Source organism: Falco punctatus (genome assembly GCF_963210335.1).
Source record: "Falco punctatus genome assembly, chromosome: Z".
Taxonomy (NCBI): Eukaryota; Metazoa; Chordata; class Aves; order Falconiformes; family Falconidae; genus Falco; species Falco punctatus.
The window spans coordinates 13,607,427-13,626,003 of record NC_137586.1 but is presented as its reverse complement, the minus strand read 5'-3'; the positions used below and the strand labels follow the sequence as shown (position 1 = coordinate 13,626,003).

Below are 18,577 nucleotides of genomic sequence, written 5' to 3'. Positions count from 1 at the left end.
CCGTCTGTGAGAGAGCATAGGAACACAGCCATTAACTTCCTAAAAACCAAAACCTCTTTTGCTTCCAAACAAGGGAGCCCTAAAACTACCAGTAACTGAGTGAGTGCCCATGTCCTTCAGGCACAGTGCAACAAATCGTCACTACTGTTTGTTTAGTTTTAGACAAGTAAGAGTTTAACAGATCCAGGACTGAATCTGTAAATCCATTTTTTTTCAGCTGCCTTTTCAGAAAAGGGACAGCACACTTGAAACAGTGGTTTTATTGCTGTTCTTTATGATTTGATTTTTTATTTTGAAGCTACTAAATAATTTTCACTTCTCTAAATGAGGTAATGAAATCTGCAATAAGATCAAATTTAAGCTGTTGAATGCATTTAGAATTATTTTGCTGAGTAAGGGATAAATGGTCTTAGTGATGGGCTGTGAGAACTCCCTGGTTGAGTTGCTGCTTCAGCCATACTACAAGGGACACTGGGACTGTGCCCCAGATATACCTGATGCAATTGCTTAAAGAAAGAGAAAAGAGAAGTGGAAAATTTGGGCCAAGTTTGAGGCACATTGAAACGTTTTCTCTGGAGGAAACTGCCAAGAAAAGCAAGAGAAGCCAGAACCTCACCCTTCTCTGATAGCAGCTCAGAGCTACCATGGACTGCAGAAGAGTCAAGCAGTACCCTACTCCCAGGCATAACTCCTCACATGAGCAGTAGATATGAGAGAGGATTAATGGGTCTGATCTTGCATGCCCTCTGCGTACAGCAATGATGTCCCTCATGCCATACAAATGTGGACATTACAAGGACAGGAGACTTGGGAATTAAATTAAATAGGTATCCTCTGCCCCACATCTGCCTCAGATACTGGCACTGGAAGAAAGAGACTGGAAGCTAAAACACTAACACGTTTAACCCAGCAGTTGCATTCTGGAGCTTTTAATTTAGTTTTTTCAAGGTCATACATGAGTGGAAAGATGAAGATGAAATGACTCACCATCACCATCTGCTGAGGTGCAACCACTTTCCCCAAAAGTGGTGTGAAGAAACAAGGCGAAAATGCTCAATGCTGTACTCGTCTGTGTCATCCTGAGCATGCTGCATGTATACAGTACATGTGCGTGCGAAACCTGCACTCACTTGCTTTATACTAGGCGCAGAACAAACCCATTGCCTGATAAAGAGACGTCAGGCAAGGGGAAATGTAAACATGCCGACAAGGATGACTAGTGGCAGAGAGCAGGAAGCCAGTGTGAAGATACTTGCAGAGCTTTTACTTTGAAACATGCTTCCCACTTCAAAACTAAGGACCTTCTGTATCAGGCCCACTGACTCACTGGACGAAATCTGGTCAAGTCCAGTGGGTCGGGAGCACATTTTACAGATGGCTCTCCTGGCTTGGCTAGTGGGATTCTTGCTGCTGGTTTCCCTGAGAGCACAGTTTAGCCCTCTCATCCACTTTCCTCTTGATGGCGATACACAGGTCCAGTCCAGATATGAAACATTGAGAGTGATATCTGCTACTTATTCTTTAAGTGTTGGCATCAAAAGCAGTGTGACCAGCAGGTCGAGGAAGGTGGTTCTGCCCCTCTACTCCATGCTGGTGAGACACCACCTCGGGTAATGTGTCCAGATCTGGAGCCTCCAGCACAGGAAAGACATGGACCTGTTGGAGTGGGTCCACTGGAGGGACACAAAGATGATCAAATAATGGACCACATCTATGAAGACAGGCTGAGACAGTTGTGATTATTCAGCCTGGAGAAGAGAAGGCTCCAGAGAAACCTTACTATGGCCTTTCATTATATAAAGTGTGCATAAGAAAGATGGAGAAAGACTTTTTTACCAGGGTCTGTAGTGGCAGGACAAGGAGCAACAGTTTTGAACTGAAAGAAGATAGATTTATATTGGGCATAGGGAATAAATTTTTTACGATGAGGGTGGGGAGACACTAGAACAGGTTGCCCAGAAATATGGTAGATAACCCATCCCTGGAAACGTTCAAGGTCAGAGTGGACAGGGCTCTGAGTAACCCGATCTAGTTAAAGTCCCTGCTGACTGCAGGGTGAGGTAGAACTAGATGATTTTCAGAGGTCCTTTCCAACCCAAACTACTCCGTGGTTCTATGAAGTCCCACATAAGGCAATGCTGACCCAGAAAAGCTGTGATCTAAAAAACTAATCCTGCAAAACCTATGTCCTGAGAATGAAGTGGTACATCTCACTTTTTTTCAGGCTTTGGACAAAGCAGAGGTAGAAAGCGGAAGATCAAGAGGCGTTAAGTATTTCCTTCACACGTTTTCTGTGGCTGCATACACCAACGCACACTAGAGCATGATGCAGGGCCTTGTACACAGCTGACTGATGTGGCTAACTACAAGTGAGATGAAGACCTGAAAGAGAAGAGCAAGCTCTGGCGCAGCCCTGGCTGCACCAAAAAAGTTTTATGTTGGAGGCGTAAAATGAACTGAGGGCAAAGTTGGTAGCAATACCCAAGCAACGAGAAAAATGATGACGCTATAATCAGAAGACTCAGTATACAAACCACACCAGATTTTTCATTTGCAAGCAAATAATCTAAACCGCTCACTGAAATGATGAAAGCTCAGCTCTCATGTCTGGAAAAGTGTCCTTGCTAGGAGATCAGGGACTGTCCTCCAGTGTCACTAGCTGCCCTGAGCAGGGGGCAATGGGTAGCCAAGAGGGTGTTTCTGGGCTCCCCTGCCCCGTTTTAACCTGCCTGGAGTTAAACCATGACAAATGGGAAGAAATTGCTCCCTTTTCACAAAAGCTCAGCGAGGCTTCCCAGAAGATGGACATCTCCCATACCTCTGTCAAGTCCCTCCTTGTGGAATTACCCTGAGGCTCCCCACCAAAGCATTCCCTGAAGGTGTACTGAGGCTAGGCAGATACAGAACTTTGGATTCATTGGTCAATACGTAGGTATTTACAGCGTATACTCCTATGTCAGAGCTTTTCACGCTTTGTTCCCATCCTGCCAGTGGAAAGCATGGTTCATCTCATCCTAACACAGACAGTCAAAAGATGAAATCTAAACCCCTAAAACACATTTATTTTTCTCAATTCAAAAGAAGCTCAAGGTGAGGCATGGGGTAGATGTCTGCTTGGCAGACGTCTACAATACCTACCACCCACAAGCAGGAAAGGGACCTGCCAGGTTACAGCAACGACCTATAGGAAGCAGAGCAGGAGCTGGACACGGCACCAAGGCCAAGAAGCCACTGACGACAGAAGCACCGTAGCCTGGCGGACCCTTGCTCAAGAAATTTTCTTCACTTACAGCTTTATTTGGGTCAGTGATCCCTTCACGAAATAACCCCTTTCAGGGGTCTGAGTCTGCTGGTGGGACTTTAGGAGTAGTTAGTCCACATCTTTCCCTACTGAGTTTTCTAAGCTTGATCCAAGCTCCTCGATGCCAAACTTGAATCAATGAGACTGGGTCCCAGTAACTTCACATCCCTAAAGCCTACCCCTGGCTTGCTTTGGAGACATTCATTTAAAGATGTCAGCACCTGGCTTAATAATATTCAATGTCATATTATTCTGGAAACCCTCAGGGTCGTTTTCAGCCAGAGGTGTCGATAAAGGAGGACTCTCCTGTGCAAAATGATCACTCTCCGGAAACGACACCTTCTCACTTTAAATTTTCTTGTTTATAATTGAGTGGGCTATCACTTTGATCTTTTTTTTCTTTTTTCTTTTTTCCTGTTTCAGCTGGAACAAACTAAAAGAAAAAGACTTTTCAGACATAATATTTTGGTTGAACCTGAACAATCTTATTATCAGAGCTGTGCCACTCAGGGGATTTCCATGTTGTCATAGCTGCATTTTGTCTGGGTGGGGAAATGAGGGACCACAATGAAAAGAAAAAAAAATAGTGTAGAGAAAAACCCTGTAGCAAAAGTACATTTTGTTTTACTTCTGGGTCTCTGCTTCAGAATTTGTTTGATTTCTATGAGGTACTTGAGTCCATTCGTCTCACCTTGTTGCCTTCCTCTAATGCTCTAGAGACAGGAAACCAAATTTGTGAGTGTCTAAATCTTAGAGCAGCTGAAATGTTAGCATCCAGGAGAGGCTGAAAGAAGACTGGATTACTTTTCATCTGCAATAAATTCACACTGCTTCTGCCTCTTAGTTCAGAGTTCCAAAAACCAAAACAAAACCAAACAACAACAACCACACACACACACAAAAAACCAAAACCAAAACCCCACACAAACAAGCAAACCAAACCCCCCAGTTTAAACGAGTAAGAGTTTTGATGGTCCAGCAAAAATGCATTTGTGCTTCATTTGTCTGCAGCCCTCTTTGGGTCCCAACACGCTGCTTTGGAGCTTCTGAGTCACCCTAGGCCCTCTTACATTTTTGTCAGTCAACGAAGTCCAGGTTACAACCTGTATGACTGGGGAAATTTTCCCAGTGCCTTATGTGCTGACCCTGCAGGGTACCAGCTCCTCAGCACTCCCTGCTGACTGCTCCACATGACCCACTGTCTTCTTAGATTATCAAAGCAGTTGAAAATGACTTGGTTAGCAAGTCATCTACAAGTTAGCATTCCTATTTGCTTCTTATACTGTTTGTTCACTTGTTTTTTACTCTCCTGAGGACACAAAAGTCCATTTTGATTCTGTTTTGCCTCCAAAATATGCAAAAGGCTTCTGTACATATGCTGATTTAAGCCTGCTACCAGTACCTGCTACTAACCTGAAGGTAGATCCCATGCTTCGACCAGCTACAGTTTCCAAACATTCCAGTTCAGGGAGATGCCAGAGTGTTAGTGGGAGCCAAAAGAACCTGGTCCTCCAGACACATCCCAGTGTGCAGCACTGGAGACAGGTTATGTAGACACTGATGGCTGGAGGATACAGGCATCTTTGAGTCTGAGGACCTCATTTGGTGTGTCTTTATGTAAACCCATGTCCCATCTGGGGACCAGGACAGCACTTTTCTCAGGTTGGTCAGATTTGGCAGGAGTTACTGAGTTTCTTGGCCATCCATACAGCATAGGAGTTCCTTGGGCTATTAACAAATTATCTCAATATATCACAGAACGAGGGTACCGGTCTCTCTGCCTTCTCTGATCTGACCCAGACCCACTCTGCACTGCTCTTCAAAGACATGGTGAGCTGGAGGACAGGACGGCACAATTTCTCCTCCCTTGTATGGGCCATGGGTGTTGATTCAAGATTGGTTTGTATTTTAGGTTCATCCTCCTTCAAAGCAGTATTTAATTTGTGCATAACTTTAACATGTTTCAGAATCTCATTAAATAAAAGCTTCAAGAAAAAATACCCTAAACACCCTATTAAAAAATCTGCCATAGGATGTTTCTTCAGATTATTGCCAGAAAGACAAACCGGGGAATTCATGCAGCTCTGAAACAGAATTTATGAAACTCAATAAACACTTGAAATTGAGATGTTAATACCCATATTTGTAAGTTACAGTTTGGTGCCTAAGACTAAAAAAAATGTGATTACCATGGTTATTATTACTTTTTACTGTTAGCAAAGAGCTTGTTAAAGTTAAGGCAAGTAGTAAACCAGAATCTCATTACAACATGTATTGCATATATACTCAGACTTCATACTTAGATTTTAATTTTCTTAACCAGATATCCCAGGATGCAGGAATCTTCCAGCCAACTTCAGCCGTGAGGAGGACAACTTCTACATAGAAAAAGGATTCAGATTCTCCTTTTTTTGTTGCCTCCTGACATTTCTTCCTCTGACCTGCTTTGAAAACTTGATTCCACGTATCTTCTTGCTGGTGGAGACATCTCTCGACAGCTCCCCAGCTGAAGGACTTCATGTTAGCCTCAGTCTGCTCTAAGAAGTGTCTGGCTGGCCCAACAGCAGGAGCATGTGGGAGTCAGTATTGCTTAAAGCAACGTTGCTATGGACAACATAACTTGAAGCCTTAGGTGGAAAGAGGGACAGAGGGTGTGAGAGTAGACACTGCCGTTATTCAGCTAAGAAACCAACTCTGGCAAGAGTGATGGAAGGCGTGAAACGCAGAAATTAAATAGAGTTACTTGCTTCCCTCATAACCAAATGACATTGGTCTGCAGAGTAAGAGAGCAGCACAGGGTGGAAGATACTTCTTCACCGTGTTGTCCTGAAGAAAGGAGCCATGAGTAAGTAACAGAGAGCAGAAATTTTTGACTGTTTCTTTGAACTGTCTTCGTCTTTGAGGTTTTGACACTTAAAATTACTACTTTGAACTTCCTCCCCCAGGACTTATAAATTGGCACCGTATTTCAAGGAGCCCTGTTATACTGAGGGAAGAATACAGAAAAGTTAGAACATTGCTGGGTGAAGGGTAAAGCAGGAGGGACTGGTGTCTACTTTTGTCAGGCATTCAAATAGTATGAGCTCAGGCTCCAAAACTACAAGACAAACTAAAAAAGGTGATTCCACACCCCCACCCCCACCTCACCATAAGTAACATATACAGCAACAGCAGTAACATTAACAGCCATATTAAGTCATATTCTGGGCTTCTTTTATTTCTTTGCTAGTTTCTAAGTCTTTAGGGTGCTCAGGATCATACTTTTAGCTATTCTCTACAATAACCTGAGTTAAAGCACAGTTGAAGAAATTAAAGCTTAGATTGTCTTCACAGTATTGTTTTATGTCTTAAAGAAACATATAAACTACTACAAGACATATTACTCACTTAGGAGATCTGGCAAGAGAATGCCTGCCATAAGGCCACCGTACTTGCTCAATGACATTTTTCAAAACCAATGCTGGACCAAAACTCTGCTATTTTGGTGACAACTAAGCATTTTGCTAATGTATTTTAATTCTGCAAAGTACTCCAGTCTGACTCCTGCAACTTCTGAATTACATATGTTTTAATTTTCTTTCTTTTTAATGAATTTGGTTTTAAATCTTCCTTTACTTAAAAATTTTGAATTACTAAAACCTAATTTGGTTTCATCTGAATACATTCTTTAGGAATCTGTCCGTGACAGCTGCGGCTGCTTTTGGGTAAATATTTAGCCATAGTGTTCTTGCATCCCAACCCTATACCAGAAATAAAAGCCAAGGGGGTGTAGGAGACTGCATTCCAATGTATGACTAGCCCATGACACAGACCTGGACTCTTTGGTAAACCCCAGATGAAAAGCAAGCATAGACCTCAGCAAAGAGAACAAAGGGAAGGTGCGAACAGAGGCAGTGTGATGGCATGTCCCTGTAAAATCAAACAGGTGGACGGAATGAGTCAGAATGAATTAGGTGGACAGAAAACACACTGAGGGAGTTGATGCTGGTGGCACATGCGAAGGAGCGCGAGGAACCTGAAATCACATTTCTAATGTTTATTACAAATACAGCTCCAGCACTGCCAGGTAAGCAGGGGGGAGGGGGTGTGCACCCAGCAGGCGGTGCTGGCATGAGGGTGGCAGCACCCCTGTGCTTCTCCCCTTCCCTCCCACTGGGGCAGGCAAGGGACCCCCACCTGCCTGGGCAGGGCATGGCATGCAAGTACTGCTGGTACTTCTGCTAACAGCTGCTGCAGTTATGAAAGTGGGCAAAAGTGGAAGCTGAAGCTTCAGGGGAAAAAGCCAGTGTCAGCGACAGGTGGTGTGGCAAAGCTGGGGTGCCCACAGCCCCACGGGAGCTGCAGTAAGGTGGGATGGGAAGGACCGTGGCTCCAGTGCCGAGTGCCCTGTCATGGGGCTGGCCCTGCCCATGTTTGTCCCCTCACGCCATTTCTGTGGGTTTTGTGCTGCAGCCCTTGAACACAGACCCCAGAGTGGGCTGAGTCCTCACCCCTGCACTCAGGGAGAGGGACAGTCTGCAGGGAGAGGCAGGTCCTCCAGAGACAGGCTTTTAGAAGGCTGGCGTGTTTCCAAACCAAGGTTTGTGCTGGAGATGGATGTGGAGTGGACTTGGGTGGATCAGGCTGCTGGAGGCAACCGTGAATACCAGCAAAGGTTCCTTTTGCTCCTCCTTGCACATCTCAGCATGTATCAGTCTTCCAGTGGCTTAATGAACAGCATTAAAACCCCAGCAACAGCCATAGCGACTGCTAGCCACAGGGATAACAGAGCTTATTGTTTCTGAAAAAACATTTAGAACACTTAAGCGGATGAGGACTAGATAAACTAGATTAAAAAAGGTCACAAAAGAGAGTAATAATTTATTTACAGTTTTTTACATTTATTTACATTTAAATATATTTTAAAATCTTCTTCCTGGTATGAAAGCTACCTAGAAGTAGAGGAGCTGAGCAAGACACACAAGAAAACGAAATTGCAACTGAAAAAACCATATTTTAAACAGACATTATCAAAGGTAACAAAAAGGTACATAATTCATGTGATTTGGTTTGACAAACATTTTGTGCACTGAGATGTTTATCTGTTCAAAATGAATTGCAACTACATTGTATCAATTAAATAGGACTAATGTTTGAGATATCATTAAATTGAGACACTTCATGCCAGAAAATCACAGGAAAATACATGTGATCAATCTGAAAGATTATCCTCTATTTTCAATATGAATGTAGGGGTGGGGAAATCTCTCTAACAGGCAAAAATATTTACAGGTTTTCTCCCCATTCATTACTCCTGATCAGTAAAGAGAAAAAGAAACATGCAGATGAGGCACTAATTGCAGAAGGCCACATGCAAGTTGTGATGGGACCCCAGATGGCAGAGCTGGCGCGCAGATTTGTCCTTGTCTTGTTGTTCTAATGAGCATTTAAAAACCACCCAGAGATGGTTTCATGTTTTTCACATTTGGAAATGGAGAAACTCCATCAGATTTCAGATACTGCCCAGTGTAACAGAGGACCCATTCTGCAGGCTTGCTCTCAGCCCAGCCTACTGGCAAAAGGCTCTACGGTACCCTCGGTGTCCTTCAGAAAGTCTCTTTCTTTTAATCTCTGCTAAGGCCTGCTGCTGCCTGCCTTCACTGTCTCCATTCCTGCTGCAAAGCCCCCGTTGGCTGACTTGTTCCCATTCCTTCCACTCTTCCCTGCTCCTTGCGCTCCCTGTTCCTCTTCTGCCACGTGTAGCCACTCAGGCTGCTCTTCCCCACCAGCTCCCCAAAGCGAGGTGCCACAACCACCACCGCAAGGCAAACACGCCATGCTCTGCCCTGCTCCTGCCTGGACAGAGCGCAAAGAACGCTCTTCAGCCACCCAAATAAAAGAGTTGGGCACTGAGATAACACAGTCCTGCTGGCCACCTCCTTCACCCCAAGGGAAAGGTTCTTAACTGACTTTGAATTTTTTGTTTAATTTTTAGACGGCTCCTTATCCATGCTGATCAAAGTAGACTAAAACACCAAACTGAGTATGATTGATCTTTCTTTCTCTACAGGATTAAATTGGTCTATGTCAGTAATGTGAAAAAAGAAAGGTGATATAGGACTGAAATCTAGAGCGTGGTGTCTGCTCAACAGAAAGCTTCAGGTGTGGCATCCAGCAGGTCTACATGGCACAGCAGAGGACTGACACATTGTTATTATATCCTACACAGCAATTATTTTTGAGGGATTACTGCATCAGTGTAACATCTAAAGGGTAGCAGTATGGGGCTAACAATCCTTACCAGGTCTCCTTTGCTTCACGCCGAGGCATATAAGCAAAAAGATCAAAGAAATACAGGGAATTTCACCACAGCAATATGTAGAAAATGTAAGAAAGAAGGTAATCTGATGCAGTGAGAATTTCATCCCAGCTGGAGAACTGAATGAAGGGTACCAACAAAAAAATTGCTCCCATTCAATGTAATGTGGAAACTGAATCCTCCAGCCCCGCAATATTCTCAGTTCACAGTCCAATGAAGGTAAGAGATTCAGGCACCACCTCAAATGCTATAAAGCTGGAGTTATGAAAGCTGAATGCTAAATAGCATTATTAGCATAGAGTTCTGATTCACCTAATTTACTGTAATGGGAAGTAAACTTCAACGGACTCTGCGTCAGCATGACCATATCACCACAGTGGTTCATTCCTGTGTGCTGTGAACGTAACCAGAGGTTTTATAAAGCAGAACAGACCATCATGATGAAGTGGTCTGCCCTGCAACACAACACTGTCCAAAGAATACCATTCCCTCATCCCTGTATCAGTTTTATTTGTGATGCCTGAGTTTATTACATTTGGTCTTTTGAAGACTTGAAGTGGAGGAGGAGCTACTGCACCCCTGAAATTAACCGTCTGTATCATTCCAGTTATATGTGAAAATTTTTCTAAACCCAGCTTCCAGTGAGCAGACCTTGTCTTCTTCTGTTTACAAAAATGAATTATCTGAAATCCTTTCCCATGCAGAAAATTGTGGTCAACCACGGAATTACTGTTTTATCACATTTTTGTAAACTAGTAAACTTACAAGTAAACTAGATCCAGGGCTTTAAACTCACTTGTTAAGACATGTCTTCCCGACATCAGATTTTCCTTCAGCTTTTTTCGGAAGTGCTCAGAACCAGACACAATACTCTCATAAGAGCCTCACTAATCCCCGTGTGCAGGGATTTTATCATTACTGCAGTTCTCCACATTCTTGTGCTTATACATTCTGGATCAGAGTGGTTGTTTTAACTGCTGCATCTACTGCTATCACCTGCTGAATTACATGGCCACAGTCTCACCTAACTTCATTTTTGAGCTATTACTTCCCTGAGCTCAGACCTTTATCCAATAAAAAGATTGTCAGAGTGCAAACATTGACCAGATGATATACAAAAGCTGACTTCTGGGAATGTGAGGCTACCTTTGAAAGCACCTATTTTGGCCAGGTTCACTTGGGACTCTTAATTGTTTAATTTTATGGAGCTGTTATTTGCCTTGCTCACATGTCCTCCCTACAAGCTGCAGTCATCCTCCCAGCTTCTTGGTCTGGCTAGCTGGGCTGCCCAGCATGAGCTGAACAGATGTTGTTACAGTTAAAATGAGGCAAGTTTCATTAAGAAATACATTACCCAAAGCGGTTTCAATGATCAAAGAAAGGGTCATTATTCTTTCCAATTTCAGCACTACTGTTTAAGAGAGATGTTGCCTGTGTGGAAGAGGAGGTGGAAATCACAGTGCATGGGAAGAGGAGAAAGACAGCTTTTAGTGTCTGCAGGCATCACACGTGCAGGAGAAGGTGAACTGCAGTGGGAGGGTTCACTCACCTTATGCTGTCCTGAACGATCAGCATGGTACTCATGGAGAAGTTTGCCAAGATCTGTGCAATGTCAGCATCACAGGAATGGGAGCCAGCATCCCAGAGAGAAGGAATACAAAAGGCCTGACTAGTGTTCAGGTCTCTGCACATAGGCACGGCGCAGAACATACTGCCCTGCAGTTATGCCTTCTTGTAATTTAGGAGGTGACCACATCTACGGTAATACGGAGCTTTTCCCTTGCTGTGGGTGCAGCGTAGGCCAAGAAGGAGCTTTTTGTTTGCTGTTCACCTCACTGAACAACACAAGCTCCACCAGCAAGAGCTCTTTGCAGTCAGCAGGGGTGCGTGTGCTCCCGTAGGAGCTGGCCACCCACCGACCCTCAGAGGGGCCAGGTGTGTCGCCCTCCTGCCCAGTTCCAGCAGCAGGTCCCCTGCACAGCATCAGCCAGTATTTTCTACCCATGAAGCTGATTTCTTTCCACTAAAATGCATACAGGAGTGTTAGGTATATGCTGGTTCTTACTGTCTACCATCTGTATGGATTAATATCACATACTGAATGTCGAGGCTGTGGGGATGGCACTGAGTTTTGTACATAAGACACAATTTTTATCTTAGCTTTCACTCTGTGGTGGGTTATATGCAAGGAGTGTTGCCATAAAAGTCAAGGAAAATGCCAAAGCCAGGCCAGAAACTGATCTCAGTCATATGAACCTGTGCCAAGGCCTTGTATGAAAGTGAAGCAATGCTGGTGAAAAACAATAAACATGGATTGCTTACAGGTTATGTAGGCTGCCCAACCTTTCAGTGACCTTGGCCTGAGGTGGAGTTTGTAACAAAACTTGAAAACAGGCATACCTCCCCTGGTTTCACTTTTCAAGGCACTGCAAACCCAGCCTCAGCACAGCCACAGGAGCCGTCAGTGTCAAGGTGTTTGTGTTCACAACCAGAATGTTCTGTAAACCTGCTCCAAATCACCTTGGCTTGGAAAAGAGGAAAAGATAAAAAGAAAAAAAACAAGGAGGAAAACAAAAACCTGGATATCGAGCAGCCAAAGAGAAAAATCAAACTCAACAGACACCAGATGCTGAAGTACACATTTATTGCAACCTGAGCTTCAGCTAGGAGAGTGATCGGTAAGATACCGAGTGGAAGCACAGCAGAAAACAAAAGGATGGCTCTGACCACAGATGGGGTCAGATGGGACCAGTGATACTTAGTGTCCACTATTTCTCCATGTGATCAATTAGAGAGGAAGTTCATGAAATGCCTACTTCTTTTCTCAAGGAGACAACGGTGAAAACCAGGGGAGAGCTGGTGGTCTGGGATCTCTGCTCTCCACTTGCCACAACACAGCTGGATAGAGGAGCCGAGCTGGCACAGGGAGGGAAGCCATCCATATCTGGGCATAAAAGGAGAGGGCATTCTGCCCCTGAGAGGAGTAGGAAAGGCCAAGGACTGAAGTGAGACACAGGGACACCAAGGCAATGGGCCCTTCCACCCAGCTAGCATTGCTGCCTGGCCCAGGGCTGGCCAGAAGGCATGTGCATCTGAGTCCCTCACAGCTTGCAACCTGCTCTAGTAAAGTTATTACTATGCTATAAATGATACCCTACACTCACTGAAGTGAAACATCAGCATTCAAACATTCCCCATGTCATGACATATGCTGCCCCTTGTCCCCAGAAACCATGCTGTATGGCCAGACCTTCACTTCAGCAAACAGGTCATTAGCATTTGCATTTCCTTCCCTGAATGTTTCCATTCCCTGAATATGTAATTCTCCTTTGAGTCTCAGATCCAGTAGATTTTACTAAGCTTTCCCCAATAGACTCAGCCAGACTTGAAGGAAAGCCAGAAATTTTAATTGCTGGATGCTATAACCACTGAGAAAACTGAGCATATGGTGAGATCCTCCGCAGTCACAGATACACCATGTAGTGCTTCAAGATCATTATGTTAATGTGTACAGTGTAAAGTTATAATTCCCTATGCAAACTTCATCACACTGAAAACATCAGTGACAACTTTTAGTGCTTGCCAATGCTTCACTTACTTCCTTCTTTCCCCCAACACCTTTTTTGCATGCTACAGCACTCAGCATTTGTGCAGGCTTATGTGAAGTGAACTTTGCAGGGATGAGGAAATTGCATGTTGCATTGCAAATAGTACTGGAACTACATCTTTGCACTTCCTACACTGTTATATTTACATTTCTCAGCTTTCTTATTATTGTAGAGAAAAAAATTGCAAAGTGGAATCTTCCAGTTTAGCTCCCACTCTAAAAAAAGATTTTCAAAGTAATAAAGAAGAAGAGAGGGGAAAAATAATTTCAGTGGGATTTCTGCTTCGCAGTCACTGGAGAGCTTTTGAAAATCTCATGATAAACCTTTTAATCCCTAATATTTGTCTTGATTTTCACAGCTGCTCAACACCCTACATTGATCTGTTAGAAGTTGGTCATTACCTTTGAATATTTGACTATATATTTGAGTAACTAAAAATAGATTTCTGCACCTGAATTTGAGGATGTATTTTGGAAAGAACTGTTCATAGTTTCTTCTGCAGAATAGTATTTACAAAGCTGTGCTCCAGAAAATGTTCCTTCCATTTTACAGCCCCTTTGCCTAACTATGGGGCAACATGAGGCAGTTTTATTGGTTACTTTGGATTGTCATTCAGCAGCTATGGGAAAGTGTGTGTATAATATTTTGGAGAAATTCCCAGAATTGGAGTCGTTTTATGAGAGTGACTCATTCAGAACTTTGACTATGTATGAGGAGAGCTGGTTTCCTTCTATGAAGAAGTCAGAAAAGGACTGGCAATATATAACGGTGTTCATGTGAAGTGCCAGCATTGCTAAGTACAGTTTTAAAGGCACGCTGATGTAGTCATCCCCTGCTCCCAGCGAAGGCTGGCTGCACAGGTTCCCTGTGCCTGTTGCAGTTACCTTCAACCCCACAGCAAAGAGGATGTAGACACCATCACGAACATGCTTTGTAAAAGTGTATTGGAATCAAGCTATTTACAGCACACTGATTTGGGACTATTGATAACAAAACCCACAAAACCTTAATTTTAAAGATAAGTAAATATTACCATCATTTCACAGAGAGGAAACTCACTCTGCAACGTGAACTACAAATCCTGCCAACATCCTGATCCTTTAGCAGCCTTTTTTGCCCACTTGTCCATCAAATTCAGATACCTGAAAAGGATGAGAAATTTGGAAGAGGAAATTTGGAACACTGAACGTTGTTAGTTAGGAAAGCAGACTGGAAAAAGCATCAACATTTTAACAGAACCTCATGGTCTGGAGCACTTTGTACTTCTGCTTTACTGGAGAGTTAACAAAAGCAACCTTGTTAGCAGTAATTAGCTGAAGGCACTAAATGAATAAATATGCATTTCCAGTGAAGTCACAGTAGCTGTCCAACTGAGTTTGGGAAAGTCAGGATTTTAACCAGCCACAGTGTTACATCATGAACCATGATTTTGTACTTAGAAAGTAATAACAATAACAAACTCTCACTTCTGCTCCTTTCTGAAACCACGGAAAGGCTGTACCAAAAAAAGTGAATTCTGAATCTTGAGAATTTTTGATTTCCACTCTTTATGTCAGCTTCACTTTATTTTCTCTGAAATTGCTCACTCACGTAAAACCACGATGTGACCGCTGGTTTTAACTAAGTAGCTGAACAGAGCAGCAAGGGATGCAGGATGGGAAATGCACCATGAATCAGAACAGGACATGGGCACGTCCTGCCTCTGCTACTGGTATGCAGCTTTGGGTCCTGTATAGGTATGCTGAATCTGTCCCAGGCACCTTTGCTATCTAGCAGTGGTTTATGCTGTCACAGAAGCGGTATTGTAACAAACACATGCTGAATCTTGAAGTTTCCTGACAATTAACTTGTGCACATACAAACGAGAAAATGGTGTTCAGATAAGAAGCTATAAAAAAAAAAAAGTTTTCCTGTTTATGCAGTGGAGCCAATACTTATAGCTTGAAAAAGTTTATTATAATCCTGAATACTATTAAAATATTCTTAATAATATAAAAATTACCAACACTTGACATGCATTGACACCCCAAATTTTCTTTTCCAATGTAAGAATACACAGCTGATGAAACAGAGGGTTCAACAACAGCTAGCAACAGAGAAGATACCAGCATGGGGGACTGTGGGGAGTTAAACCACTGTAATTGGTTTGAACTCATTGTTCAGTTAGGCTAGAAAGCCTCAGAACAGAGGTTTTGGAAAGAGCAGCAGATTTGATAACTGATTTATCGTTGGTGATCAAGGTCCCTAAATGCTACTTCCTATGTTCAGGGGCGGTGGAACACTGAAGTGAGCGTGGGGTTTGCTGCACAAGTGGGATTTTGTCATAGACATCTGTGAGGCAAAGACACTTCTCAGCAGCTGTTCCATTTAGCTTTCTACCTCTTTTCATATATTATGCACAAATAGTTGTTAAGAGTAACATTAATTTTATATAATCATTCAAAAATTGCTTTGTAGTTTAGTTGCTACAAACACCTGTACTTGGATGTGAAGGGGACAATTATTAGTAATGTATGAACACTAAAATATCCTTGCAAATTGCTAAAAATGCATAGGACTGACATGTACAAACTGAAAATTATTAATCCAAAACCTAAATGAAGTTTATGAATCACAAGTACATTGCCACATTTTTGGATCAGTTTCTGAATGCCTGGCAAAGATGAGAGGAGCTATTTTTATTATTATTATTTGAAAATAACAATTTCAATAACTACATATCGTGACTGATTTGGCAGCTGCGCTAATGCTGTTTATCATGCAATTTAGTCTGAAAGCCTTTCATTTGCTGTAAACCCACAAAAATCTAGTGCCTTCAAATCATCTGCAAGGTTTTACTACATCTGAAAAGACGGTCTATGGCACTTACTTTAGATGACAGCTCCAGCTGATTACCTTAATTAAAACTCAGCTCTTATAGTGGGTTTGTCATCTTCAGAGAGATATGGAAATTACTGTTACCATGTTTTGTTCCATGTCTTCTTTTGAACTCATTACTTAATAGACTGTTTAGTTGTGTAAAAACAAAGGTACTTCTGAAAAGACATTGACCAATGTAGATTTTTTATTTACCCTAAAGATGTACAAGTGGTTCATTTAGGTGTGGGTGCGACGTGACACTTTTGCCTGTGGTTTATGTGCTGGAACTGTTTTATCTAATGAGCCACCAGCATGCAGGCAACCTGCTGCTTGTTGTACGTGTTGGGAATGAATGATTGTGGTCTGCATGTTTCTCATAGATCAGCACTCTACAGTTACTTAAATTGCATAAGAGAAATCTCTGTCTTTTGAAGAAGTTCCACTTCACACAGGTGAAAATGGAAAAACCTAATGCTTAGCAAGACGCAAACCCCTTCCCTTCCCTTCCCTCATAGTGTGAAAGGAACCATTATGATCTTGGGAGGTTAATCCTACACAGCTTGGATGCCAGCCAGCCTGGGTTTAGCATCACGGCAGGACAGTCTTTTACCATTTTTTATTTAGCCATATAGACATAGCCTGGGCGTCTTTCTACTGCCCAAGAGTAGGTCTCAGTGTCTGCTAAATACTCAAGTAACATCCTTAACCATCTCCTTCCTTCTGTCTTTCTGCCACTCTCCCCTTCCCCTTCCACCTCCTTTCTCTGGGATCTACCAGCTTCTGCTTCTGTCCTTCCTCTCCTTTCTCTCAGTGATGCTGCCCCACCCCCCACCCCCAGGAGCACTACTCATTAGTTTTGTCAAAAATGCTAGTTAAACCATAAAACAACTGAACAGCACAGCTGAAGAGTAAAAAAATCAGAGCTTCATACTATAATGCCACCACTACTTTTGAAATAACCTTTTTAACAGAACTTTAATAGACCTAACTTCATGCCCATTGTAGTCCTCCAGAGTCAGTTACAGACCATCTGAAGAGACAGATACTTGCCCTTTCCGACTTCATGAAGGCACGAACCTATGCAGGAAAAAGTTCCTGATTAATGCTATTGACTCTGCATTTCAAAACCACACAAGAATATGTAAAAGAAGCTGAAGATGTCCTCCAGCACTGCAGCACTCTGACAAAGGATGTCTTTGCCATCTTTTCAGACAGTTAGAAAAAAGCTGACCTGATATGGAATTTCCTGAGGATATTTCAAATGTTTAAAAGCCAGGTTAAACTCAAATATGCAGATTACTATATCTGAGTCACTGCTGGTGCAGCAGTTACTGAGACATTCATTTCATTTGTTTTGGCTGTCTGAAAAGTTTCAACAGTCCTTCACTTTTAAATAAGCATGACAATCGATGTAATGCAAGGGCCTTTTAACCACAGTAACGTATGATGATCTAAATGAGGTCAGCTTGTATTTGTGAGTATGTTAGAAGTGTAACCTACTCAGATCAAATTAGGTCAGGTCACACTGTCCTCCTTATTGAAATGTGCCTCTAGAACAGGAGACAGAAAAATCCATCAAAACATTAACATACATCTTAGAAAGCCAAAGCAGCTTTGGAGTACAACATCTTATGTTTCAGATCAGTGCACCTACATCTGGCCCTTATAGATTTAAGTGAGAAAACATACCAGCAACATACCTTCCCGTAGACAGTGTAATTATGCATCTCCTCCTCCAACACCATTTACCTGTTTATATCCATTGTATGTCCAGCTGACTATAATTCCTTAATCATTTAGATGAAAATCATCAAGGGAATTCTACAATATAGTCTCTGTTTCCAGAGAAAAACTAGTACTATAAAACTTGTATTTCCTTAATCTTTAATTTTACAAAAGTAAAGTGTTAATTTTTCATGCTTATGCATTCTTTGGCTAAGGAGAAACAATATGATAATGCATATTGGTAGTTTCTTTTTGGGTATTCACACAATATTTCAAAATATATTTCTCTAGAGATTTTCTTGTTATGATGGTGTGTTAATGGAGCTGGCTGTGTTAAACTATTGCTCCCAAAAAGGCTTTAATCTCAGATGAGTGTACCATACACAAAGCAGAGGCTAGGCAAGTTTTTGGGAAAGCTGGCTAAAAGTTTTGTTAATTTCTATTACAGGCATGAATGTTTTTGCACATCAAATAGTTTGCCTTCACGTAAGGAAAGCCATATTATTTTCTGTAGTGAAGTGCTAAGAGTGCTGATCTCATAGTGCATTCAGGTATTTATAAACTAAAAGACCTGTACGTGTCAGCATCAAAAGTCTTTATAAGGAATTTGAAGTTAAGCTGCAGCTGCAAGATGCTAAATTAATCTATTCTAGTAGTACTGTACTATTAGAGGTGTTAATCAATAAAGGAACATATGGTATAAGATAAATACCCAAAATAGCACAACTCCTCAGTCCTCTCCAAGTCCAAGACAAGCATAGCTGCTGCCAATAGCATATTTTAAAG

At 42.3% G+C, this 18,577-nt stretch overlaps 2 protein-coding genes across 2 annotated transcripts in view; one reads left to right on the top strand and one right to left on the bottom strand.

The window, feature by feature from the left end:
- IL7R (interleukin 7 receptor) overlaps positions 1-2,233 on the bottom strand; it is an 18,720-nt gene extending 16,487 nt beyond the window's left edge. Inside the window, exon 1 of the mRNA XM_080372154.1 lies at positions 988-2,233. Within this exon, the coding sequence (XP_080228280.1) occupies positions 988-1,087 (100 nt within the window). The 5' untranslated portion in view covers positions 1,088-2,233. The remainder of the gene's footprint in view (positions 1-987) is intronic.
- CAPSL (calcyphosine like) overlaps positions 1-18,577 on the top strand; it is a 76,100-nt gene extending 57,523 nt beyond the window's left edge. Inside the window, exon 6 of the mRNA XM_080372157.1 lies at positions 2,225-18,577. The gene's annotated coding sequence lies outside the window, so the exon portion shown is untranslated. The remainder of the gene's footprint in view (positions 1-2,224) is intronic.